We start from the raw sequence: 26,345 nt of genomic DNA, 5'->3' as shown, positions 1-26,345 counted from the left end.
AACATCTTCTCAACCATGGGGTGGAACTGGACTGGACCTCTCCAGTCTTCTCCATCTCTCCTACCCTGACACCTCCAGAGACAATGCAGTAGACACAATTGAAAAGAGGTGCCTAAGGGTAGCTCCTTTCTTCATGATTCCTCTGTGGAGTACTCCCAGTTTCCTGCAGGTTATCTAACCCTGTGAGGTTAGATAAGAGTCCCGATGTAACCAAGCAGACCACAATCTTTCTGCAAGTAATGGGACTACATAGGGCAGGACTGTCCTTACCCTCTGGGGATGCAAATGGAAGGGCAAGAACTGTCCAAAACTTCCTTCTTGGGTAGCCACAGTGGATTTTCCTTACACTTGCCTAGCTTGCTTTAACAATCTATGTGCTGTCTGGGTGAATGACTGTGTATTCCTGGTTCTTCATCCAAACTAAATATCATCAAGACCACAACCTTAGGACAAAGACATCACCACCTTGAAAAAGAAGTCAACCTTTAGTTCCCCAGAAAGTCCTGAGTGCTCTTAGAACCAACATACAGCTAGGCATTAAAAGGAGATCAAAAGCCAAATGGTGTGTCTTCCATTCTCCCTTCACCAGAGCCAAACATCCTCACAGTAGCCTATGCAGCCTTTCCAGAGGAACCTTCCTACACAGAAGCTTCTATGGAACACACACACACAGACATACACACACAAATAGATGATGATACTTTGACCAGGGGACTTTTGGACTTCGCCTTTTTTTCTGTTTTAATGTGTGTGTGTGTGTGTGTGTGTGTACATGTTTTTTACCTGTGCATCCACTTGGGTATACATGCATACATTTCTGTGTGTGCATGCACATGCATGTGTGGAGATCCAAGGTAGGTACCAGAAATCATCCTTAATCACTCTTTTTCCTTATTCATTTCAGCAAGGTCTGTCAGTCAAACACTGGGCTTGCCGAAGTGACTACCCCTGTCTATCTGCCAAAACCACCAGCATTTACATGAAGGCTAGGGATTTGAACTCAGGTTTTCACTCTTTCAGAGAAAGTTATTTAACCACTGAGCCATTTCCCCAGCACTGACTTTGCTATTAAAAAAAAAAATCACAAATCCTGGAGAATGTTCCCTATGTCCAGACAAACATATATAAATTCAGAGTAGAGTGCAGCCTCATTCTTTTTTTTAGTGGCTGTTGGAACTTGTTGGGAGTTAAGCCATTGTGGGTTTATATGTGTGTGGCAGGCTTTTTGCAGCATTAACTTTTAGAGCATAACTGTAAGTTGGAGTATTTGCGCAGTTTTCAGTCAACTGACTTTTCCCAAGATGTTGTGACATGTTCCCCACCAACCAACAGAAGGGCCTGCTTCCTCCCTACTCTGTTGGCTGCATGTGAGGTTCCTATCGGCGTTTCTTTAGAATAGTCTTTCACGTATTCGGTCAGCTGGTTCATCAACATCGGTGAACATACATTCATTGGTGGGTACAGTAGCTGGATGGTGCGGATATAAAGTCTAATAGGTCGTTGGCCCTGGATTCAGGAATTTATAGCCTAATGAAGGAACAAATGGGACACCAGTGACTACTGCTGGGACAGTAGGAACAGATGTGGTATATCAGCAGAGGGGAGTGCCATCTTTCTTTTGGACTCTGGGGAGCTTCCTGGTGAAGCTAGCCCCTGAACTGGCCTTCAAGACAAGAGTGAGGGACAACCAGGGGAACTTAGCCAGTGGTAGTCATCTAATCAGGAATGCAGAAAGAATGCAAGCCATTGCAGGAGGAAATGTGGGGGAGCAAGATGGAGCATGTGGAGGTGCTCATCCGTAGCTAGGAAAATCGTGCAAGTTGGTGAAGTGAGGAAGATGGAGTCACGAGAGGAGCCATGCCACAATGGGTTAACTTGCAGGCTAGGGGCCAAGCAGCATGTTTTATATCTACCAATGGCGTCTGTTTCGAGAAGCTGCCATCCCCAATCAATAACAGAGACAGTGCGACTTGAGTGGCTTATTAAAACGTATTCAAAACAGCCTAGCCAATCAGTGGGCTCCATGTTTAGTTAAGGCCCCTGTCTCAAAAACTAAGACAGGAAGCAACTAAAGCATACACCCAGCATCTAGCATGACCAATGGCCTCCACACATATGGATGTGCGCATGCTAAAACACCTACTTTTCCCAGTATGGGAAGACATCCCAACCAGAAAGGAAGAACAGTCAGTGGGCAGCCACGTGGCACATATTTTTTCTGTTCAGATTGTTCTGTAGAACCAGCGGACAAGTCTTTCTGTGAGCTGGGGCAGACACATGGGTGCCCAGGCCCATTCCAGGTAGCCTGAATTCAAATCCAGTTTGAGAAGCACCAGTATAACAGTTAAGACTTCAGGCATATGGATCAGGAAGGCCTAGATTCAAGATCCTAGCACAGGCTTTGAGACCTAGGACAAACTGTTTTATTTCACTGAGCCTCCTTTGCCTCATAATCAAAATCAAAACAGAAAATTATAGTAGCTAACAAAAATGAGATAAATGGGGATACTTAGCAAAGGTCCTGGGTATGTACCCATTATCAGCAAAAGTAATCTAATGATAACAGCATCCCTTTATGTGGGCCCTAAGCTCACACAGGATTTGTATGCTTCAGGTGACTGACAGTAAAAGGGAAGCCAACCAATGCAGAGCCTGGCTACCACAGAGCTCTAGCTTGGGAGAAAAAAAAAAAAAAAAACTATAAAAGGCATCCATAAATTCCTATTTCTTTTCCTTCAGAGTTGCCACCAGTGGGAGAAAGGGCTGCCATTTTCCTGTGCTCTAAATGCCAAGTTCCCAAATGCTAACAGACCACACAGAACAGTGGGCTAGCGTGCTTAGCACCCTGAAGAAGCTTGCAAGGCAGTGGATGGTCTAGTGACTAGATAAAGGTTGATTGGCATCTTCTTCCAACACCTGCCTTTTTTAACACACCACCATATGATCAAGTAGAAATGTATTAAAGAGGAGTTTTAATAAAGAAATGGCAAGGGCCAATGAAATGGCATGGCAGGTAAAGTTGCTTGCCACCTAGCCTGATGGCCTAAGTTCGATTCTTGGGAGCCACATAACAGAAGGAGAGAACTGACTTCCTGAAATTATTCTCTGACCTCTACTCATGGAACCCAAACACATGCATGCACACTCAAAAATTTTAAATGAAAAAAAAAAAGTCGAGAGTTCATCAGTGGTAGGCAAGCAAAGTACGGCCAGAAAGGAGTCGTTCAGCATTTCGCATATCTGTAACCGCAGGCCTGGGGCACACATCAGAGACAAGCCATCCTCCGCATGGCGCTTGTGGACACAGCAGTACCTGAGCACAGAACAAGCACATGCTAAGTGGCTCTGGCTGTGTGATCAATCCATGGTGTGGCGGTTGGTGGAGGGGAAGCTGGGCTGGTTCTGAACCTAGGGCAAGATATGATCGTGAGCAATTCACTTTCTGCCCCTCTGCAGGAAAAGAGAGGGTTGAGCTTTGGTGGCCTACAAGCTTTCTTCCTGCTCTGGGTGTCTATGAAAAGGCTTAGAATCCTAATCATGCCTCACCTCCCCCCACCACACACACACACACACACATACACACACACACACACACACACACACAGAGAGAGAGAGAGAGAGAGAGAGAGAGAGAGAGAGAGAGAGAGAGAGAGACTTCCACAGGCAAACTCCCAAATTGCCAAGAACTCAGGCTTGCTATGAAAGCTAGTCCATGGGCATCTGGAATCCCAGGCACTAAAAACTGTATCTCTCACCAACTCCCAAAGGCCACTTTCTTCTCATGGAGGATCTTGCCTGGTATAAGAGCAAGGAGATGTTCTAGAGTCAAACGACCAAGAATCAACTGAGGAAATAGCCTCCCACTTATTGTGAGAGCTTAGGTGAGTCACTAAATTTTGCAGGCATGAGTTACCTCATCTAAAATTCAGAGATAACAGCACCTAGACAATCGCAAAACTAATTGCAGGGATATATTGGGAGGATGAATGTACTGGGAACATAGGAAACACTGCGTGGAAAGGAGCACTCATTATTATGAAAAATGGGCTCAGTGTTGGAGTAGAGTTGACTAATCACGCTGCAAAACCTTAGATAGAGTATTAATGAATCCCTGTGCTATGACTCCAGGAAAGAAGATGCTGAGCCTGTTGTACAGCAATCTGATATGTGATTTGGGTTTCACTCAGTCTTGCTAAGAGCCAGTGATTAAATCAGCACACATCTCTGGGCTTTGCTTAAGGGGAGATTACATTTATCTCCGCATGGACGTGTGACAGTCTGGTGGGAGTCCCACTGGCCTGGGCTTGGGAAGGTAGAGAGCACTCCATAAATGTGAGGTACTTAAAGACACGCACTATTCAAATGCAGAGAAGATGGATAGCACATGTTCCAGAGTGAGACAGAGCAAATAGAAAGCTCTACAAAAAAAAAAAAAAAATGTGAACAATTACAAAACTATGGATCAGCTTCAACTCAGAAAGGTAAAAAAAAGGGGGGGGGGGATTGGAGAGGTTGCTCAGTGGTTAAGAGAACTGACTGCTCTTCCAGAAGACCTGGATTCAAATCCCAGCACCCACATGGCAGCCATGGCAGCTCACAACTGTCTGTAATTCCAAGATGTGACACTCTTATATAGACATACATACGGGCAAAACACCAATGCACATAAAATAAAAGTAAATAAATTTCAAAAAAAAAAGATTTAAAAAAAAGAAGAGAAAGAGAAAACAGGTCACTTATCACCTCTGCTTTACCCTGAAGAGTCAGGATTCTTGGCATTTTGCTAAGCAAAATTGGCAGTGCTATTTAGTATGGCTTGCCAGGTCAACAGCACCATCCATCCCATAATGAACTCAGCTGTGCCTTGGCCTACTTCCCTCATTGGCTTTATATGCCTGGAACCTGTAGACAGTGTCAATGTAGAACTTGTTTTTGTGGCTCAGAAGAGTTTGTTGTGAGTGGGACAGTTTAATGGGCAGGTCGCTCTTCTGTGGTCATTAAGATATGATGGGTAGGAAAGGACTCTTCTATTGATGTGACCAGAGACAGGGAAGGAGATTGTGCCCAGAATGCAACAGAGACCTCTAGGGTGTACTGGAGGAAAACCTTGTGAAAGAGTGTAGACACAGGAAGTGTTGGTGATGCTACCAGTGATGATCTGGAGATCTTTTTGGAAGTCGGAACCTGCAGGAAGAAAATGGTGCCTTAAGAACATGGCACAGTACATGTTCCTGTGAAGAGTGAGAAGAGATGAGTAGCAGTGATACTGGTATAAAGTTGGTACAAAACTACAAAATTGAGGACTCCAGGGTCCAAGCTACCGAAAGCAAGAGGATTAGGGAGCAAGTGGTGAAGAGATGCTAGATGAAAAAAAAAAAAATGCCAGGGCCTGGCAATGGATAGTTCCATGAAGATGATTAACAATGAGAAATCAAATGGAAACTGAGCAATGATCTGTGGAAGGGAGGAATGTGCTAGATGCAAGGCTGCAGAGAAGATAGAGTTATCCCCACCCTAACATGCCTACTAGGGTATGGAGCCTACGAGGAAAGAGCTCCCTTTCCAGTCCTTCCAGGAAAAGATCTCACTTGGGCATCTTTTTCTTCCAGGAGAAAGATGTGACTCCTGATAAGAACCTCCTGAGCAAGGTGAGAGATGCTGCCCTTTGGCTCGAGACCTCTGATACCAGACCTGCCAGGCCTTCTCATTCCACCACTGCCTCCATTGCTGACTTCTTCCTTGCCCTAACCATCTGCAACTCTGTCATGGTGTCCACAACCACTGAGCCCAGAAAGAGGGTAAGGACCAATACTGGTTGCAAATGGGGGCGAAAGGATCGAGGGAAATAGAAAGGCAAATGGGAAAGGGGAAATCTCTGATCAGAAAAGCTTGACCGTTTGGTCCACATTGTCATCAGTCCATCACTGTGAAACTTGATCAGGCATGCCATTTTCCTAAGTCCGTTTCCCTCCTTATACACTAAATGGGGAAAGTTACACAACAGCTGTTTGTGCAACTTTAAACCTTTGTCTATCCACCTGTGCGGCAGATACTGAGTAAATATTTATTGAGCATTTGGCTCTGTGACAGGTCCCATGATAAATGCTTTACCTACATTACTTACAACCCTGAAACTTGGTGTGGGATAGTTTTGGATTTACCAAGTGAATTCTAAGGTCTTGAGTAACTTGGCTAAGGAGGTGTGGTTAATATGTGGTGCAACCACCTGTGTGACTCTGGTACGGTTCCCAGCAACATCATATTACACCTGAACCTGCTTTTATATGGGTGTTAAATTGATTAGCTTCTGTGTTATGTGCTTTTTTTTTTTTAAATAATGCAGAAATGTGCTTGTCTATATGAAGTCAAACAATGAAAACTGCTGAGCGTAGATGGGTATTTGGTTAGCTACAGAACCAGCCAAGCTCCCTACAAGTCACTGAGAAGAATAAAGATTTGGTGCCACTTGTGGCTATAAAACCAAAAAAAAAAAAAAAAAAAAAAGGGGGTGGGGGAAGGGTGGAGGATTCACTAGACTATAACTTCCTCTACCCAAAAAAGTCATCTCACGATCAGACATTTTCAGTGATTATGTATGAGGCAGAAAGCATTATCTGAACAAGTAGCTATCTTTGAGAAGGGCTATTTTGGGAAGGCTAGCATCCAACTTCAGTTTTCAAGTTAATGAGAAGGCTGGCACTGGCACAGAGCTCCAAGCTAAGGACTGGACGCAGACTCAGAACCGAGTCCCAGCACTATTACCAAAACACTGAGGTATTATGGCCAATCTACTGAACATCTGGGTGCCTGGTTTCTCTACCAATACTGATGGTAACCCGTCGAATTTCAGGGAAGATTAAATGTGAGGATTCACACAAAGAGAAAGCAGCTTGCTGTATAATAAGTTGAGAGAATGTGTACTCTTGAGTGCCTCACATTCATCTCCATTGTTTGTTTGTTTCTTCCACTATTCTCATAGCGGGATGCTCAGGAATATGAGCATTGGCCACACCTAGAACATCAGGCTTGGAAGGAGACATCTGAGCCAACACACTGTATGGGTGGGTAGGCTGAGGTCCACAGAACACATGGGTTTTGTCTATGACTACAAAAGACCCAGATAATCCACCGATTGCGAAATAACCTTTCTGTTCTGTATAAGACAACTTGAGTGCTCAGAGTAATGTTTTTGCTTTCTGTATTCAAACACAGGTTACCACTCCGCCCTCCAGCAAGGCTCTGGGGACATCCTTGGAGAAGATTCAGCAGCTCTTCCAGAGGCTGAAACTTTTGAGCCTCAGCCAGTCATTCTCATCCACTGCCCCCTCCGACACAGATCTAGGGGAGAGTCTGGGACCTAGCATGCCCACCGCAGACTCGGATGAGAAAGATGATGCATCTGTGTGTAGCGGAGACTGCTCCACTGACGGTGGCTACAGGAGCAGCACGTGGGAGCAGGGTGACATCCTGGGGTCTGGCTCAGAGGCTTCTCTGGAGGAGGGCCTGGAGGACCCAGCTCTCAGCCTAGATGGACCTGAGCTGTGCTACGAGGCTGAGAGCCCCGATGAGGCAGCTCTGGTGCATGCTGCCCGTGCCTACAGTTTCACCCTAGTGTCTAGGACACCCGAGCAGGTGACTGTGCGTCTGCCACAGGGCATCTGCCTCACCTTTGACCTCCTCTTCACACTGGGCTTTGACTCTGTCCGGAAGAGAATGTCAGTGGTGGTGAGGCACCCTCTGACAGGTGAGATCATCGTCTACACCAAGGGTGCTGACTCAGTTATCATGGACCTGCTAGAAGATCCATCCTGTGGTGAGTTCACCTTATTGGTCCCAGAAGCACAGGCACTATGTTCACAGAGGCAGTGTGAAATGGTGACCAGGAGCCCAAGCTACAAGTCACTTATTCTGGCATGTCCCGATGGTATCTGGGGCACTCGAGATGTTCTCAAAACAAAGTCCTTAGAAGACACTGAATTTTCCATCAGCTTGGCTTAGAGAATTGCGATGTTCATTGGTACATTCAATACTCTGTAGAGTCTTCTATAAGAGAAACCATTTTGCCTTCACGTTCCCCAGTTTCCCAGTTTTCACACTTATCATAGTATTCATTATCCATACCCATACCGGGCTTCTTTCTACCAAAACAGCCATTAGTTATATCCTAGAGCACATGTGGTCCTTCAAGTGTTCCTCTTTATTATCATTTTCCCCAGTGCCCACCCTCACCAAGATGGATTTTCATAAACTTTCACAGAGCCAGAACAATGTTCCAAAGTCCCTACGTATCAGTGTCCAATTTTGGAGAAGCATGAATTGGTGTGCAGCCGCGTCCTGATTGCTAACAAGGAGAAGACAGTGATAGGGTTATGATTCTCCCAGGATAGTAGATCCCAGCCAAGCTTCAGAATTGCCCAGGCAGCCCAGAGCCTCCTGCATTATCAGCTGTGGATCACAGCCAAGAGGTTTGTGGGGACTGATTAGTGTTTAGAATGAGGAGGGAACTAATTAGTTCTCTTCATCCCCAGACTCTGGCAGACAAGTGAATTCAGTGCTTCTGAGTCAAGGAAGCCACAGCACCCTGGGCAACAGAGCCACGTTACCCTGGAGATGTTTGTTTCCTCCTGCTTCACCTGATTGCTGAAATGGGTTGGAGATGCTGCCAAGAAAAAAAGCAGTCAGTCACAGCATTACTGTGCTAAGAAAGAGGCAGAGATTTGCAAGGCAAATCATCAGGTTCAGAGTATTTGTGATGTTTGAGCATTCGGTTTGACTCTGAGGTTCCTAGCAACCTGGGGGAAAAACCCAGGGGCTCATAAGTGTTGAGCTTTAAAAAGGATGTTCCTGAAGATAAAATATTGTAAATGGTGTTCAAGCCAGGTGTGGTGGCTCACATCTTTAATCCCAGCACTTGATGGGCAGAGGCAGGAGGATCTGTGTGAGTTTGAAGCCAGCCTGGTCTACAAAGTAAGTTCTAGGACAGCCAGGGCTATGCAGAGAAACCCTGGCTTGAAAAAAAAAAAAAAAAACAAAGATAGATAGATAGGTAGACAAACAGATAGATAATAAATGAATAACTCATACACATAAGTAAATAGGGTTCAATTAGGCATTGCATACATACAGATTGTACGTAGGTCATTTGAGCAATGAGAAAATAATACTTGAAAAGAAGCATATATTGTATAAAAATATACTTATTGAACTTCTTTGTATTTAGTGAGATCACTATTAGGAATTATGTTTTTAGCATTGCATTGTATGACGGAATGCGTGAGGTATTCAGATTCTTTTTTTATTAATAAGACTATTTATTTGGCTCACAGTGTCAGAAGTTCAGTTCTGACTCCATCGTTTCTGGACCTGTTATAAGGCGGGACGCTATGGTGGAAGGGCACAGTGGAACACAGAGAGGGCACATCTGCACTGTTGGCTTTCTGTGGTGCACTTGTTCCATCTGGACCTCTGCCTTCCGGGTGGCACTAGCCACATTCGGGGTGACTTCCTGTTTAGTAGGGCTCCCACATGCATCTGTTTCTGAGAACTCCCGCAGGTCCACACAGAGTATACTTTACCACTCTTGATGAATCTCAATCCAACCACGGCATGAATTCAGAGGGGCCATCCCAAACCTACCCCTTGTCATTTTGACAGCTGAGAACACTTTAAATCATCTTCTCCCAATAAAGACCTGGGCACAGTCCTGCCTAGCACCATATTGCTGTAGCGTACACAACCAGAATGCATAAACTCCTTCCTGAAAGTCTCATCAATTTCAGCACTGCTCAAAATTCTGAGTAAAAATCTCCTCAGAGACTAAAGGTAAACTCTTAAGCTTTGGACCCCTAACACAAACACTCCCATTCCAAATGGGAAGAAGAGGAAAATACCAAGAATTGTACCAAAGTAGGCAAAACCAAAGAAAGAAAGAAAACAAAACAAGCAAACAAACACCAAAACAAACACAAAATTTTAAAAGCAGGGCAAACATTAAATCTCATCTTTCGTTGCTCATATCTGGCCATGACAAACTCTAGATGCTGCTCTAGATGCTCATGAAACTATGAGAGGTATTTAAATTCTATTCACTGAGACTCTCTCTAAAACCTCTGTTGAGCTGACAGTTTCAGTGCTCAAATTTACAGAGTGCTGTGGTAGTTGAGTGATACCTGTCACAGCTTAGATTAAGAAAGTGACAGTATTATTGGTCCTGCCCCTCCCCAGCCATCCCAGCCCTAAACTAATCTTATAGTCTAATAGAGGAAAAAATAACTTCAGAAAGAAATATGCTATATAGAACTTTAACACAAGGATTTTCAACAAGGCATTGAGGTATTTTTCACACTAGAGTTAGAGGAAATGCAGAAGCTATTTTTTTTTTCTTTCTGACACCATCCCTCATTTTCAAAGAAAACCTAAGTCAGCAAACCCAATGTGCTGAAGTACTCTGCTAATGAGATCCAGGTTTGCAGCTGTCTTGGGACCAAGTTTGACAAGAGCTAAAGTAGATGACAGGAAGGATGAGGGATTGTCTAAGTTTCAGAGAGAGAAGTTTGCAAAGTTGGGTGGCTCTCTACTCAAGGCTGGCTTCTGAAAACATATCGTGAGTAAAGGAAGACCAAAATTTCTAACTCCTGGCCTTCCACCTGGGGATAGCTTTGATTCACTCTCCAGGTGGTTCTCCTGTAGGTAGAGGTATTTTTTGAACAATTTCTTAGATTACTTCCCTCCCAGGCTTTTGAAGTAAAGCTCTAAGGATCAGACAGAATGAGGACTCATCACTATTTTTGAGAGCAATCTGTTATGACCTCTACCATGTTCCTAGGGAGGATGGAGAAGGGGGGTCCCCCTTTAAGGCTGTTTTATTTAACTGGGAAGATTCTGGGCAGTTGGGGATGACGCATTTGTCTGTGGCTTCATGGGAACCAATAACTGTTTGACAGCAGGTGACATTGATGTGGAAAAGAAGCTGAAAAGAATCCGAGCCCGGACCCAAAAACATCTGGACTTGTATGCAAGAGATGGCCTTCGAACCTTGTGCATCGCTAAGAAGGTGAGAGCTAATCCCTGTAGGCGTGTGTGTGTTGTGTGTGTGTGTGTGTGTGTTCACATGAAAAATAATTTAGCTTTCCAGTTTCTGTTGAGAATCTGAATCTTCAATGAATGGTACCAATCAGCATAACTATGTAGCAGCTGATCCCTATGATGAGGGTGATGGGGATGTGTGCATTCAGCTGTGTTCTGCTCTTGCCTGCAATCCCTGTCATTGGCTATTGCTTTACCCTTGGTCCAGATGTGGCCATAAAAATCATTCACCTCTTCCTCTGAGATCCCTGACTTCAGAGCCCCTACAAAGGAGGTTGGAAAGGGGGATTTGAAGTACAGAGCAAGGCTGTCTGATCAGGTATGCAATGTCTAGTAGGAATGCCACGATAGTCACATAAGTTCTAGGTGACTAGAAGTATTTTCTCCTCTACAGACTTCCAGGGCTGCTCATCTGATCCATAGAGATTAAATGTACTCACATTAGAACCAGGCCTATCTGGGCACAAGTCCCATCTCACCACCTTTTGATGTGTCTTTAGGAAAGCAGCACAACTTATTACATTCTCTGGGGGTTATATATCCTTACCGCTGCCTGCTTTCCATAGATCTGTGTCTATTGTGTATCCAGTTATAAACTGCATTTCTCGAATGCAAAAAACCTATCTATGGACAACATGGTGGTGCATGCCTTTAATCCTAGTTCTCAGGAGGCAGAGGCAGATGTCTGTGAATTCCAAGCCAGCCAAAGCCACATCATGAGACCCTGGCTTAAAACAAGCAGCCTGTGTCCCCTTGATTTTCTCTATAATGCCATACAGATGGACTCAATGAATATTTGATGCTTGTGTAAAGGAATCATTCATTTATAAAAGAGAATGCAGACATATAAATATGGCAGGTTATGCATAACGCTATCCACTGCAGCATACACTCCTTGAGTCTCACCTCACATGTTACCTGTCAATAAGACATCACCATCCAACAGAAGGCAACCCCCTATTCCAGTTACTTTCCAGCTCCAACAGACTCTATAGTATCATTCTTTTTTTTACTATCATCTTACCAGACTAAAACCAGCACATAATCTGTGGCATCTTGAGACCCTGTTTTTGTTGTTCATCTCCAGAGCCCTGAGCATAGTAGAGACTTGGCAGAGGTCTGGTGATCATGGAACATAAGGACTAACCTTTCATTAATGGATTCATTCAAAATATCATTATGGAGAATTCCACACCCAATTCTCTGATTTATAGGAGATTTATAGGAGGCCAGCAAGCCTATCAGGAAGAAAGGGAAATTCCATTTGCTAATCATTCAAGCTTATTAAATAATCTTCTTCCTGTTTTATAGGTTGTAGATGAAGAGGACTTCCAGAAGTGGGCCAGTTTCCGGCGTGAAGCTGAGGCATCCCTTGACAACCGAGAGGAGCTTCTGATGGAGACAGCCCAGCACCTGGAGAATCATCTCACCTTACTCGGTAGCTAAAAATAAGGCATCACTACACTACAAAGAAAGAGGATATCTGTGAGTTAGAAAAGGAGCTCTTGGCCAGGATTCTTACACTGCTACAATTTTTGTCTCAATTAGGAGCCTTCTCCAGGTTTTTCCAATATTTGGCATAATTGGGCCATGCCAGCAACCAGCCTGTTTCCTGGGCATTCTGAGAGCATTCCTGAACTCCTTGCTGGGAAGAGTCCATGACTTTAGCTTCTCCAACAGCAAACTCCTCTGACCATTCAAATGGTTGTTTTACACCTACTGTGTGCACCAAGTAGCTTGCTAGGCTTTACAGATACAGCGAGAAATGGGAATCACAACCTCTACTTTCCCACAGCTCAGAATCTAGCCTGGATGATTAAGCAAGCCATATCGTCACTCATCAAGTGACAAAAACTGGGCTAGAAGATGTAGAAATGCAATATAAATGCAAAACAGGAGGTACTAACTCATGCTGGGTCCCAAGAGGACCACTAACTGAAAAGAAAAAGAAAAGTTGTTCAGGGGAAAAGGGGAGTGTTCATGAGAGAATGAAGGGACTAAATGAAAGGCGGGAAGTGGAAATGCATAGATCTGTTTTAGCAGGACCACAGAATGCAGAGGAGAACTGGCAGGAGGTGCGAGAGGCCCGAGGAGCCCAATTCATGCTGGGCCATGTAAATCATATGCTAAACATTCATAGGGTGCTATAGTAAAAGCACCAGGGCTACCACTTTATAAAGGGTAGACTGATGATCCAGGGGCAGGATGAGAAGGACTGAGACTGGTTAAGAGACTGCCTGGACCTCTGTAGAAAGAAGAGCATTGCAGAGCCCCAAAGTGGAAGCTTTGCTTAGGGAAGGGAATCTCCTCCTGCCTAGGGAAAGATTCCCATGTCTTCAATCTCTCGAAGACCGCTAGGATGGAAGAGAAGCAACAGGACAGAATTTAGGTTGAAGAGATATTTCCCAGCCACCATCCCCCTTCTAGAATGTCACACAAGAAGGAATCGGGGGTATATACACTGGCCACTGAGCCAAAAGCTATCTTTCATTGCTACAAGACGGTGAGCACTTTACATCTAAACGGTAGCAGCAGGATTAGCTGGACAGCCTTCAAACAGAAGTCTTTACTTTTTAGTACCTTCCGCCTCTTGTCCTTTGTCTTGTCTGCAGATGCCCGTGTTTGTTGCCTCATAAGTCCTGATGCTTCTAAAGCTAGACACAAGAATCATTTTTATAAGAACCAGAAGGTAGTTAGCTCAGAGTAGTATAACCATCATACAAGGCCACAGGCAATCACCCCATCTGGGGTTACCACCACTCTCTCACCTCCTGGATGCATCTCTGCCTTCAGGGTAACACAAGTCTCAACTACAGAAAACATTTGTCTGGCTCTCAACAGAGCCTATTAGCTTCCCTGTCTAGGAGAAGCATTCACAACCTTCCTGTTTCATTTTCTCTTTCACACAAATAAGTGTGTTTTTCCTCTTCTCTCCTTCACACAGCCTCACTGTGCTGTAAGTTGATTTGCAAAGCTCACCTTGCAAGCTAACCCTCAGAGAGAAAGATGATATTTAAGCCACCACTATCTAGAGAACTGACCTAGGTACCTGAAATACAAAAGTAAACACATTTGAAGAGAGATGGGTCCCTTTCATCACCTCAAGGTGGCTGGGAAATGTGACCTGAAGGCAGGATCCTGTGATTACCAAAAATGCTGCATGGACTTCACACTATGTCTCAAAGTTGATGTTTTAATATGCAGCCAATGTAAGTGCTTTGCCAACATTTTACCACTCTGGATGGTTCGAAGAAACAAACCTTTGCTTCTACTCTAAGTGAAATGGTTAGCCATTAGTCTGTGGTCTGAAATGAATCTCGTTTTAAATGCAGATTGATTTGCTTCAGCACTTAGCAACTGTTTAATATATGGGTATGTATTCATCAGGGTTGAGGCAAAGCTTGAGATCATCTACAAATGATGGCACCTGCCTGTCTAATTGTGCCCATGACTAGCAACGAAAAGAAATAAGAATCCCTATTAATTCTGCTGTGATCAGATAGGTGCAGGGCAAAGGTGTCCATCTCATCTCTTCTATACTCATGGCCTCGTGTCACTAGAGGCCACCACCAGGTCCCCTCTGCACTCATGCTTAGCCCCCTGAGAATCTCTCATTCTGCCTCTCCAATCTCCAATCCACTCTCTGGAATGATCTGAAAATGGAAACCAGATGCTGTCCCTCCCCAACTTAACATCCTTTAGTAGCTTTCTTTGCTGCCAAGTAAATTGCATTTTCCTCATGTCCCTGATATGGCCCAGAAGCCCTTCTCCCTCTCTCTCACACTGCCTTCTGCCTCTAGTCATCTCCTGCTCTGAATTCTAGACCTTCACACATGCTGATCCCCTACCTGAATTGTTCCTTTACCGCTGCCATTGATCCTCCGGGCCTGAACAGAAATGGTCCTTCATCAGCAAAACTTTTCCTTGACTTTCAAGGTAAAGCTCAGTGTCCACTTGGGTAGCACTCTGACCTTACCATGTAGCTCAAATATAAACCTTCTGGGCAGGTAGCAATTGTCCCAGTTAGGGTTGTCATTGCTGAGATGAAACACCATGACCAAAAGAAAGGTGGGGAAGAATGGATTTAGTTGGCTAATGCTTCCACATCACTGGCTATCATTAAAGGAAGACAGGAACTCAAACAGGGCAGGAACCTGGAGGCTGGAGCTGATGCAGAGGCCATGGAAGAGTAATGTTTACTGGCTTGCTCTTCATGCCTTACTCAGCCTGTTATTATGTTTTTGTTTTTTGTGTTGTTGTTGTTGTTGTTTTTTGTTTTGTTTTGTTTTTTACAGAACCCAGGAACACCTGCTCAGCAGTGTCCCCACACAAAATAGGATAGGCTGGGCTAGGCTGGGCTAGGCTGGGCTAGGCTGGGCTGGGCTGGGCCTTCCCACATCAATCACTAATTAACAAAATACACCACAGGCTTGCCTACAGCCCAAACTTATCAGTCATTTTCCCAATTAGAATTTCCCTTCTCTCAAATGACTCTTGTCTAGGTCAAGTTCACATAAAGTTAGCCAACATACCAATCATCTTTATCTAGTTCATGGGTATCCTGTGTGCACAGACATTTGTGCACAGACAAATATTTGATAAACACTGCTTGACTGTGTAGCACTTTGGGGAAAACAAGCAGCCACACGTTTGCCGTAACTGTGCTCCCACATCTTTGGTCTTTCCAGGAGCCACTGGGATTGAAGATAGGCTCCAAGAAGGAGTTCCAGACACCATCGCCGCACTGCGAGAGGCTGGAATCCAGCTCTGGGTTTTGACAGGAGATAAACAGGAGACGGCAGTCAACATTGCATATTCCTGCAAACTGCTGGATCAGACTGACACTGTGTACTCCATTAACACAGAGAATCAGGTCAGGCCAAAGAGGGATTGAATGTTGATATACACAGCAGCCCTCAGCCACCTTTCTGGATCTTGGATCTCAGAAGATCCAAAGAAGGATCTGGAAGGCATTCATCCCAGTATCCAATTCACATACTTAGTCAAATGGTCATTTTGATGTTGCTACTTATCAGAAAGTTTGTGTCTTCCTATTTTTTCATGTAAGGACATTGAAAACCACCAGGGTTCAGCCTCTTGCCCAACAGCTTCCCCCTGCTAGTCTGCTAGTCTAGACACTACATCTAGAATTCAGCTTTCTTGCCAGGCTAGTTTGAATCACATACACCACACCCATTTACTCAACTGTCTGTGTCTTTCTGGCTAAGATTGACCCGCCTATTGAAAGGTCCTACTTAAACTGAAGTTTCTCGAAGTTCAGATTTTCAACACCAGTATATATGTCATACAGCAGGATCTTAAAGGGAATGATGTGTTAGGCTCATATGTCATGATGGAATCGGAGAGTGGGGGAAAGGAACAAAGTCCAAAAACAGTAATTCCCCACCATCGTAGGTTGTGGTTTGCAAAGAGTAAAGACCATGAGAGTGCTGTGTGAAATCTACCAAAGTGTCTTCCCAGCTGTCATACAAGTTTGTATTAGGGAGTCAGTAAATGTAGGAAGTGATATGAGGAATGTGAAAAGTGAGTACTGAGATGCAGACCTTGTCAAAGGGAGCAGGGGTAAGACTCAGCTGAGCTGGACAAGAAGAGCTGGTGGGAAGAGAGAGCCTGGCAGCCTAGTATGTACCATGGGAAAGGAGGAATGGGAAGGCAGGTGAAAGCAAGCAGAGAGGGAGAGAGACTGCTGGCCTCCCACTGACTGAGCTAGACCACAAGATAAAAGTTTAGGAAGATTTATATTTAGTTTTATACCATGAAGAAAGAAATGTTTTTATTATGAATATATATTCATATATATATATATGAATATATATATACACATATATGAATATATATGTGTCCTGGGGATATATTCCAGTCAGTAAAGTATTTGTCGCAAAAGCATGAGAAACTGGATGCATCCCCCAAACCTATATAAATGGGGTGGGGATGGCAGTGTATGTCTATAATCCCAGCACTGGGGACAGGAGAATCCCTGGGACCTGCTGATCAGCCAGGTAAGCTGAATTGAGTGAGTGCATAGTTCAGTGATACCGAGACACAAGAAATACAGTGGGGAGTAGTTGAAGAAGACACTCTCCATACATCTCTGGTCTCCACATTCACATGTGCACATACGCACTAACTGTAAAGCATGCCTACAGCCCTTTGATGCATCTGGAAAATCATTTACTTTCTATCAAAGTCACAAATCATGCTATAATTAAGTTACATGCTGATGGATTTTTTTTTAAAGAAAATAATTATCTCTGAGTAGTGCTAGATCCTATGCCTGCCTTCCCTCCTTGTCATGTATATTTGGTCTATAAAGATCGTTTTCCTGTGGATAACTCTGAAGATTGAATATCTGGAAATCTGCAGGACAACCATACTAAGGAAAGTAGAGTAGGCTGGCTTCAGTTTAATGAGATACCACACTCCAGGTCATTACGGATTTATTCACTGAGTTCTTAACTCCATCACTGTCAACTCCTTCAGAACTAGCCAGGGCTCTCTAAGACAATGGTTCTCAACCTTTCTAAAGCTTCAACCCTCTAATACAGTTCCTCCTTGTGTTATGGTGACCTCCTCAACCACAAAATTATTTTTGTTGCTACTTCATAACTAAGTTTGCTACTGTATGAATTGCAGTATAAGTGTCTGTTTTCTGATGGTCTTAGGCAACCCCTGTGAAAGGGTTGTTCCACCTCCAAAGGGGCCACGACACACAGGTTGAGAAGTACTGCTTTAAGATTACACTTGCTTCCTCACACCCTTCTACATCCCGGGAGCCACAAATCCCGTAAGACTAGTCTTCCTCAGCCTTTTCCCAGGGAGTGAGTAGTAGATATATAAGTATGTTAAACCATAAAATGAGAAGACACACTCTAAATCTCAGGTTTATTTAAGCCCTAGTTTAATGTAATTACCTACTCGGTGAATATTTTCTCCAAGGGTTTTAATTTGCCTAACTAACTATTAACCTATTTAGGTCTACTAGGTCTTTTGTGTATATCTTTTGTATATCTCTTAAAGCAATAAGCAAGTTTTATGGGGTCTGCCGAGATTTCTAGATTTTCATGTATATAAGGGACTTACTATTCCATGATTAGAAGTGCATTTTTCAGAAGAAACTAATAATAACAAACATTGTTGCTGTTATTATTGACAACCCCTTTAGAGCTTCAAATGCTCCAAATAGCATACTCCATATCTTTTGTCCTCTAATCTGCAAAGCATGGATTCAAAGTACTGATTTTACAGGCTAAGTACTTACTTAGTCCCTATATTTGTTAGCTATTGCTGCATGACCAGTTATCCCCAAAGCTTAGCCCTGAAATAGGCCTTTGTGATCCCATGCTTCTGTGAGTTGGCGGAGCTGCCGCTTGTGGATGAAGGTCTCAGTGAGGTTACACACTACCTTTCCAGGGCTCTGAGGCCGGAAGACAGTTCAGCTGGGAAGGGTTTACCAGTAGGAAGGAACCCTGCTTCCAAGCTGACCCCTCACAGCTCCCACAGCTGTTAACAGATCTCAGTTCACAGCCCTCTAGGCTTTGCCACAGGCTGCTCGACAACCCGACAGCTGGTTCCTCCCAAGGCAAGCCGCTGGAAAGACTTAAGAAAGAGCTCTGCAGTGAAAGCCAAACTTGTACAGCCTGCTTGGAGAAGTTATCTTTTGTTGTTGGTGTAAAATTCTCTTCGTTGGAAGTCATTAGGTCTAGATCACTGGGACTGGGAGGAATCACTCCAACACTGTTTACTGTGGGTTCCTCACAAAATGTTAAATGTGCAGTGACCATTGTGATTAAACTTGGAAGTAAGTGGATTCAGATTTAGCTGTGAACTTCACAGCTCCAGTGACGGTGTGGTACAGCACTGGAGGAATTTATGTAAGTAGAACCAAGCCGATATAGAGCAAGAGTGACTCCATTATCTTTCTTAAGTAAATGCTGTGGCAAAACCTTATATCCCAGAACCAGTTCCTGTGGCCCCTCCAGGCTCTGTGCATGCAACAAGCACTTTAGCACCTCCTAAGGGAAGACTTGGGAAAGTGAGCCGTATCTGACTCCGGAATTACTCCAGTGATTGTTAGACAGAAACTAGGAGATCGAGCTGCCCCAGATCTGTCACTTCAGGAGTACCTTTGCAAGATCCACCCGAATCCACACATCACCTCAACTATTTCACTTAATGGTTTTATTTAGATTAATGCATTTGAATAATGCTTATTTTTAGAATAGATTTTTACCATAAAATGAAAGAAACTGATAGGGCTCAGGGGCTGGCTCAAAGCACAAGCGCAAGCACAGGATCAGAGTTCACATCCCCAACACCCACATGCCAAGTGGGCACGGTGCATGCCTGTAATCCCAGCACTCAGACAGTTGAGACGGGGAATCCCAGGGCATGCTGGCTAGATAGACTAGCCAAATTGACAAATTCTAGGCTTAGTGAGAGACCCTGACTTGGTAAAGTGGAGAATGATCAAGGCAGGCACCCAACATCCCTCTGGCCTCCACATTCACAAGAACACACACACAAACATACATCTACATGTTCACCAACACATATGCAAATATCCATACACAGATGCATACATGCCACACTTGCAAATGAAAACTACAGTACGTATAACATGCTTTTAAAGTCATTTATACTATTATCTTCTGCTTTCTAAAGCTTCGTTAAAAAGTAATGTTTACAAGAGTTAAAGAGATATCAGAAGAACAGTTAGTACCAAGATCTGATTTCATCACTGATAAAATTTAAAGTGTTAGAAAGGATTACTAATTAAAAACAACTTCCTCTCTGAATTTAAAATAAGCATCATTTGAAAACTCATAAAAGTTACATGACAGGGTCCATCTTTAATCACAGTACTTGAAAAGGGAAACAGTGGGATCACAAGTTCAAGGCCAGTGAGAGCTGTATCAAAAGACCATCTCAAAGAAATAGGAACAAAAATCACAGAGAACATTCTTTGAACCAGTAAGACTTTCACATCCATGGCCATTTCACAACAACATGAAAAGCACTATATAGCACAGTTCTTAAGGCCTCTATGGAACAGATCAATAGATAAACCCAGGGTGTTGGGTTTCTTTTTAAGTTAGGAAGCCACATTGAAGAAGTAAGGATCCTGCCTCACTCCTATGTTTGGCTGACATTGAGTAAGTTACTAAGTTACTCGTCATTTCAATCTCCTCATCTCTAAATCAAGATCAAGAATACCTACAAAAATGTCTAAAGGGGCATCGGAATGGAAAGACCTGTAAGGGACAGAAAACAGTTCATATAACAGCATGAAATACTACCAGTGTCGACCAACATACTAGTGTTGATTTTTATCTTACGCCCATGTCAACTCAGTTGCCATCTTGCCGTGTCGCTTTCTCCTTTATTCCTAATTGCCTTCTCCTATCCTGGCCATTAATGTTTCAAAAATAGTATAGTTTAATGTTGCTTCAAATACTGCAGAGAAATGTGCAATGGGCTTAGAGGAAAGATTCAAATAACCTATATGATGGAGTTTTATAGTTCTCTTGCTAAAAGTAAGGGTAGAGTTTTTAACATGCAAGGTTTCTTACTAATACTCTGTTATATGACACTCTGCAGGAAACCTGCGAGTCCATCCTCAGTTGTGCATTGGAAGACGTCAAGAGGTTTCATGAACCACAACAGCCAACCCGAAAGCTCTGTGGGCACCGCATGTCACCTATTCACTCAGGGGCTACGGCTCAGGAAGTTGGACTGGTCATTGATGGAAAAACATTGAATGCCATTTTCCAGGGAAAGCTGGAAAATAAGTTCCTGGAGTTGACCCAGTACTGTTGCTCTGTGCTGTGTTGTCGCTCTACCCCACTCCAGAAGAGTATGATTGTCAAGCTGGTGCGAGACAAGTTGAACATCATGACTCTCTCCATAGGTACCCATCGTGCTGGGATGTGGGTGGCACCTTGGCAGGGGTGATCTGGTCTGGGTCAGCTGTGAAAGGCAACACGCTTAGACATTTTTGTCTTGGGGCCATTGTCTTTGATGTAAGTCGCAGTCCAGGAGATGTGGCTGTTAGGAGATGAACCAGGGGCCACTAGATTAGAGCAATGACTAAAGCTCTTAGAAATGGCCAATTAGTTCAGTAAAAATCAGATATTAGATGGAGATCACTGCAAAACAAGAGTCTTGAACTCAAAACATGAATATAGCTTTTTAATTTTTTTTCTACCAGAAATAGACAACCCAGAGAGCTCCACTCAGAAATACCACACAGTACCCTTCCAAAATCCTGAAGCTAAAAGGCTAGTAGGGGTATTTCCAAACTTTTAATTTTGTAAATTTTATAAACCCAAGGCCATTGCAAAGCATATATTTAATCTATTCTAGTTGGCTGATGATAAATTTCTCAGAGGAGCATGAATTAATCATATCAAGCACAGATATAAAAATTTCTCACCAAGTACCTGCCAGGAATAAGAAGCCTGGTTTACAGGAATATTCCACTAACTCTCCAGTGGCATTTCTTATCATGGCTACCTTTCGTTCCTTATCACTGGCCTCTTCTGTCTAAATTAAATTACTTGTCATTCTCAATGGGCATCTCTCCTCACTCCCATCTCTCCAAGCCTTTGTACAAGCAACATACTCTGTAAAACACTCCTATCTCCATCCCTACCTACCTTGCTCTTTTTGAGGGATTCTCATTTCCCATCACACCTACTGCACATGAGCCTAATATCTTATTGTCCTTTCTGTGGACCACTCTGCAATAATTCACAAGTTCCTGATTTTACAGAGGTAGGGTCTGTTTTCTTCACTATTTGATCTCATGGTAAGGACATTCCATACATGAAGTAGCTACACCCACTCCCTCCTCATCCCTCAGCCCACACATACAGCAACCAAGTCTCACTTTCTGTAATTTTAGTTGCCTCTGTGCCTGAGTAGATAATTACAGAAATCAACATTCATGTGCTTAAATAACTATTGTGTTGTTCTAATTTACTATAATACTATATTATTAGTTATTGCTAGCCCTTTAAGGCATAATTTGTGAATTAAATTTTAATATCATTATATATGTATACAGAAAGTAGTCTATAGACTGTATCACTGCCTGTACTTTCAGACACACACAGGGGGTCCCAGGCAGTCCTAGCAGATAATAGTAACTAAGTTATTCTACTTTAGAGTCATCTCTGCAGACAGGTCTAGTCTCTCTTCTTTCTTCTCTGCCATTTCAGAGGTCTGAAAAACATTATGTCCTTCCCTCTAGCCTTCATGTGCAATATAAAAACTGAATTTAAAAACTAGAAGGACCAGGCACAGTGGCATATGCCTATTACCCCCAGCACTTAAGAGATAGAGGCAGAAGGACCCAAAATTCAAAGTTATCTTCACCTACACAGAGAACTATAGGTCAGTCTGGGATATATAGCATCCTATCTCAGAAAAAAATTAAATGAACAGAAACCCTAGCAACTGCATCCCTACTTCTATATTGTGGATTATCCTCTTCTATAATTCAGATACACAATAGGCAATAGCCCAGCACATATTCTCTGATGTTAGATATTGGCTCCTCTCCCATAGCAACAGGAACAAAACTAACAGGGCAAGAAATAGCATGATCCCACAACTCTGCTTCTCCTGGTGTGCCAACAGAAGAAGTTAAAGCTTAGGTTTATTCTGCTGTTGAGAGGATTAAAATTATGTACTGCTATGCTATCAAGAAAAGAATCATTATTATAATGACAAACTCTACCAAGAAAGACAAATACTAGATTTTTAATTGGCATATAAATTGTATAAATTTATTGGGTACAATATTAGTGATAACATTTTAAAGCTCAATATACTTGTTGCCAAATATTTGTGGAAGAATTATTCTGTATCCTCTCCAATTCCATATTTTCTATGATTAACAATGTAAACTTAATTACAGCTTATATATGAGAAGATACTAGAAAAAAAAAACAAAAAGTAGACCCAGGAGGAGAATATAGTCAACACTGTCTATAATAGGGGTTACCAAAGCATAGCCAACAGGCTGAGTCCAGCCTACCATATATTTTTGTGTGGAAGATAATAATGGGTTTTTTTGTATTTTTAAATGTAAGGTTTATAACTACCAGCCTTTTAGCAACAACCATTATTTCACTTTGATTTGTGACTTAAAGAGCTTATAATATTCATTTATATGATCCTTTAGAGTTTAGCTTGCTGAGCTCTGGCTTATAAGGTAAAGCACTGAGGAAAGTTGGGCTCTGTAAGATGTCTCACTGCATAGAGCTGTAGGTGGCTTCTTGAATTAAATAGAACTTCACCACATTTCAATAGTTGTAAGACAGTAGCAGTTTCTGTACTGTAGATACAGTACAGAACAGTATATTTGGTAGTCGTGTGTGTGTGTGTGTGTGTGTGTGTGTGTGTTTATTTTCATGGCCCCAAAATCAGAACAAAAAGACCTAAGTTCCAGACCTTTACTGGATGGACAGCCCTAAGCAAGTCTCCGAATTGGTCAGAGCCTTGCTTCACTCCTCAGCAGAATCTGTTGGAATATTTTCAAAGGTGTTTCTGTAGACTGTAAAGGACCATCAATGACACTTTCGATCACCATTGGTGAGGAAAAAAAAAGCAATAAGGAGTATTCATTGAGAGATTTAAAATAAAGTGTGGTTTCTTATCCATAGTTTCAAAAAAGAAAGAAAGAAAGAAAAGGAAAACTTTCAGGCCAAACACGGTAATATCCTACTTAGGGCAATGTTAAAAGGATTCAACTGTGCAAATGGGGCCATTCATCACTGAGCAGTTGAACCAGGTATAAAAACACTCTATGACTTTTCTCCTTTCAGGTGATGGAGCCAATGATGTAAGCATGATTCAAGCTGCTGACATTGGCATTGGAATATCTGGGCAGGAAGGCATGCAGGTACTGTGCCTTTTAACTTGTCTCCCTCCACCCTGTGCTCCTTCATCCTTACTGTAGATTTGAGGAATACCCCCATAGTGCCAAAGAAACTTTCCTGTGAGCCTCATCACATTATTAACCTACAGTCAGGGGAGAGGGGGGTCTTCCATGCCTCTGTATTTTCTGTCACACAAATCCTACCACCTGGTCCTTCAAAGGGACATTGAGGACATGTGGCATTTTACAAAAGGCAATGGTAACTATAGTCTAAGGCTGCATAGCATATAAGCCTTTCTCTGACTGCACATATCCTTCTTGTGACCTCCAGAAGGAGTGACAGATATAGGGATATTTGAACATATTTTATTGTCTCATAAACTGGTGCAGTGTCATAGTGTATACCTAATTCTCTTAGAGTCCAATTGGAACAAGCATACTAAAGTAAAAAGAAAAATTTTTATTTGCCTGGTTCAATTGCTGTCTCAGAGGCTCATTGCCTCTGTCTGCTAATGTGGGCCTAGTCCTGGAAGCTTCCAGCCATGATACAATCTAACCTAGGCTTAGAATGTTTTCAGGCCTCTGGGACTTACTGCTTAATAAACTCACCCTTTCTTGTTCTTTCTGAACTCATAGGTCTTTAGTTCAACACAGCTGTTCTTGCTCAAACTCCTCTCCCAGCTAACTTATTCAGTCTGGCTTCTTTCTCAGTCCCTGAATTGTTCTGCTTGGCCATAGTTCTCTGGTACCCTTCAGGTGTTTCATATGCCGGCAATATTATACCTTATGCATTACCACATGAAATTTTAACAATAATTATATATTATAGATTGTCAATCATTTTCTCAGATAGTAAAAGTGAGGTTCAGAGAGATGAAGTAATCTAAAAAGTATACTAAGATTTCTAACACATCTGAACCTCATATTCTTGAGAAACCTCTTGACCATATCTTATTATAAATAATCCAATGACAAAATGCCCATCTTAGCACCATGTAAATGCTTCCCAACTAACAATGTCATCTGTAATTATGCCAGTGGCCTGCTTGAGAGGCATCCAAGGATGCTCAGAGATTTGAGAATCACTCAGTGAAATCAGTTCTCTGTTTCGTCCCTAGAACAGAAACGGCCACTGGGCCTTGTTGGATAAACAGGTAGAAATAAGGGCTAAGTAGAGTCCTGGCCCTTCTGGCTTTCCCTTCTTGGATTCTAGTAAAGTTTCAGTTTCCAAGAACAGAGGGAGGATGTCAGAATCCAAAGAGCCACCCAAGTGTGAGCAAATGACAAAGGATCAGTCAGGCCCTAAATGCTGCAGACCTGGAGTATGGCAGGGTCCTCTAGAGAGCTGTTTTGTGGGCCCTGATGGTTGCAGGTAAAGACTGATGTCTCTGCTCTCCCCTCCCAGGCTGTCATGTCCAGCGACTTTGCCATTGCCCGCTTCAGCCACCTCAAGAAGCTGCTCCTTGTGCACGGGCATTGGTGTTACTCACGCCTGGCCAGGATGGTTGTGTATTACTTCTACAAGAATGTGGTGAGTAGCCTCAGTGTGACCCGCCACCCAGGCTGGAGTGGACCATGCATTTCTGCACAAGGGAATCAGTCAGCTGACATGGACTTGGAACCTCCTCACTAACTGTGCAACTTTGGGCAACACTGTTCATATGCCCATAGGCCATAGTTTCCTCTTTAATTTTAAAACAGGAAGAGGGTAGTTAAATCTTGCTGCGATGTTCTCACAAGAATTGGCAACGCGGTGTGAAAAGCACCTGGCACACAAGGGACAGCAGGAATGCTTATGAACGTGGATCCTGGGATCAGATATATTAAGTCCCAACCCAGATTTCCATATTTGGTAATGTCTCAAAACTTTCTATTTCTCCATCTATAAAATACAGGTGAAGAGAGGCTGGAGAGATGGCTCAGTGGTTAAGAGCATTCATTGTCTGCTCTTCCGAAGGACCCAGGTTCAATTCCTAGCACCCACACGGCAGCTCATAACTGTTAACCCCAATTCCAAGGGATCTGACACCTTCACACTAATACACATAAAATAATTTTTTTAAAAATGCAGGTGATAGTTTCTTTCTCACCCATGCTCTGAGTTGGCCAGTTCTTCATCAGTGTGGCAGAATACCTAGGATACTCAGCTTTTAATGAAGAAAGGTTTATTTTGGCTCATTCTTCTGCAGGTTTCAGTTCATGGTTGCTTGGTTCATTTATTATGGGTCTGTGGCCTATGATAGGCTCTGTATCCTAAATAAAAGTTAGTTACTCTCCTGATAATACCCCAAAGCAAACACCATCAGAGGCATTAAAGTTATCAAAGGCTCTTATTTTAAAAGTCCACATTTAACAG

General features: G+C 43.0%; 1 protein-coding gene across 5 annotated transcripts in view; it reads left to right on the top strand.

The window, feature by feature from the left end:
- The window catches only part of Atp10b (ATPase phospholipid transporting 10B (putative)), a 311,951-nt gene that overhangs the window by 261,568 nt on the left and 24,038 nt on the right, over positions 1-26,345 (top strand). For 4 of the 5 annotated variants that reach the window (XM_060363835.1, XM_060363836.1, XM_060363834.1 and 1 more), the window contains 8 exons: positions 5,610-5,798; positions 7,213-7,813; positions 10,944-11,053; positions 12,397-12,523; positions 15,774-15,958; positions 20,704-21,013; positions 23,937-24,013; positions 25,395-25,520. In XM_060363835.1, coding sequence (XP_060219818.1) covers positions 5,610-5,798; positions 7,213-7,813; positions 10,944-11,053; positions 12,397-12,523; positions 15,774-15,958; positions 20,704-21,013; positions 23,937-24,013; positions 25,395-25,520 — 1,725 coding nt within the window. The remainder of the gene's footprint in view (positions 1-5,609; positions 5,799-7,212; positions 7,814-10,943; positions 11,054-12,396; positions 12,524-15,773; positions 15,959-20,703; positions 21,014-23,936; positions 24,014-25,394; positions 25,521-26,345) is intronic. The other variant, XM_060363837.1, reaches the window with a different exon arrangement.

The sequence above is a fragment of the Meriones unguiculatus genome, chromosome 11 (genome assembly GCF_030254825.1).
Source record: "Meriones unguiculatus strain TT.TT164.6M chromosome 11, Bangor_MerUng_6.1, whole genome shotgun sequence".
NCBI lineage: Eukaryota > Metazoa > Chordata > Mammalia > Rodentia > Muridae > Meriones > Meriones unguiculatus.
This window is presented reverse-complemented; position numbering and strand designations above follow the sequence as displayed.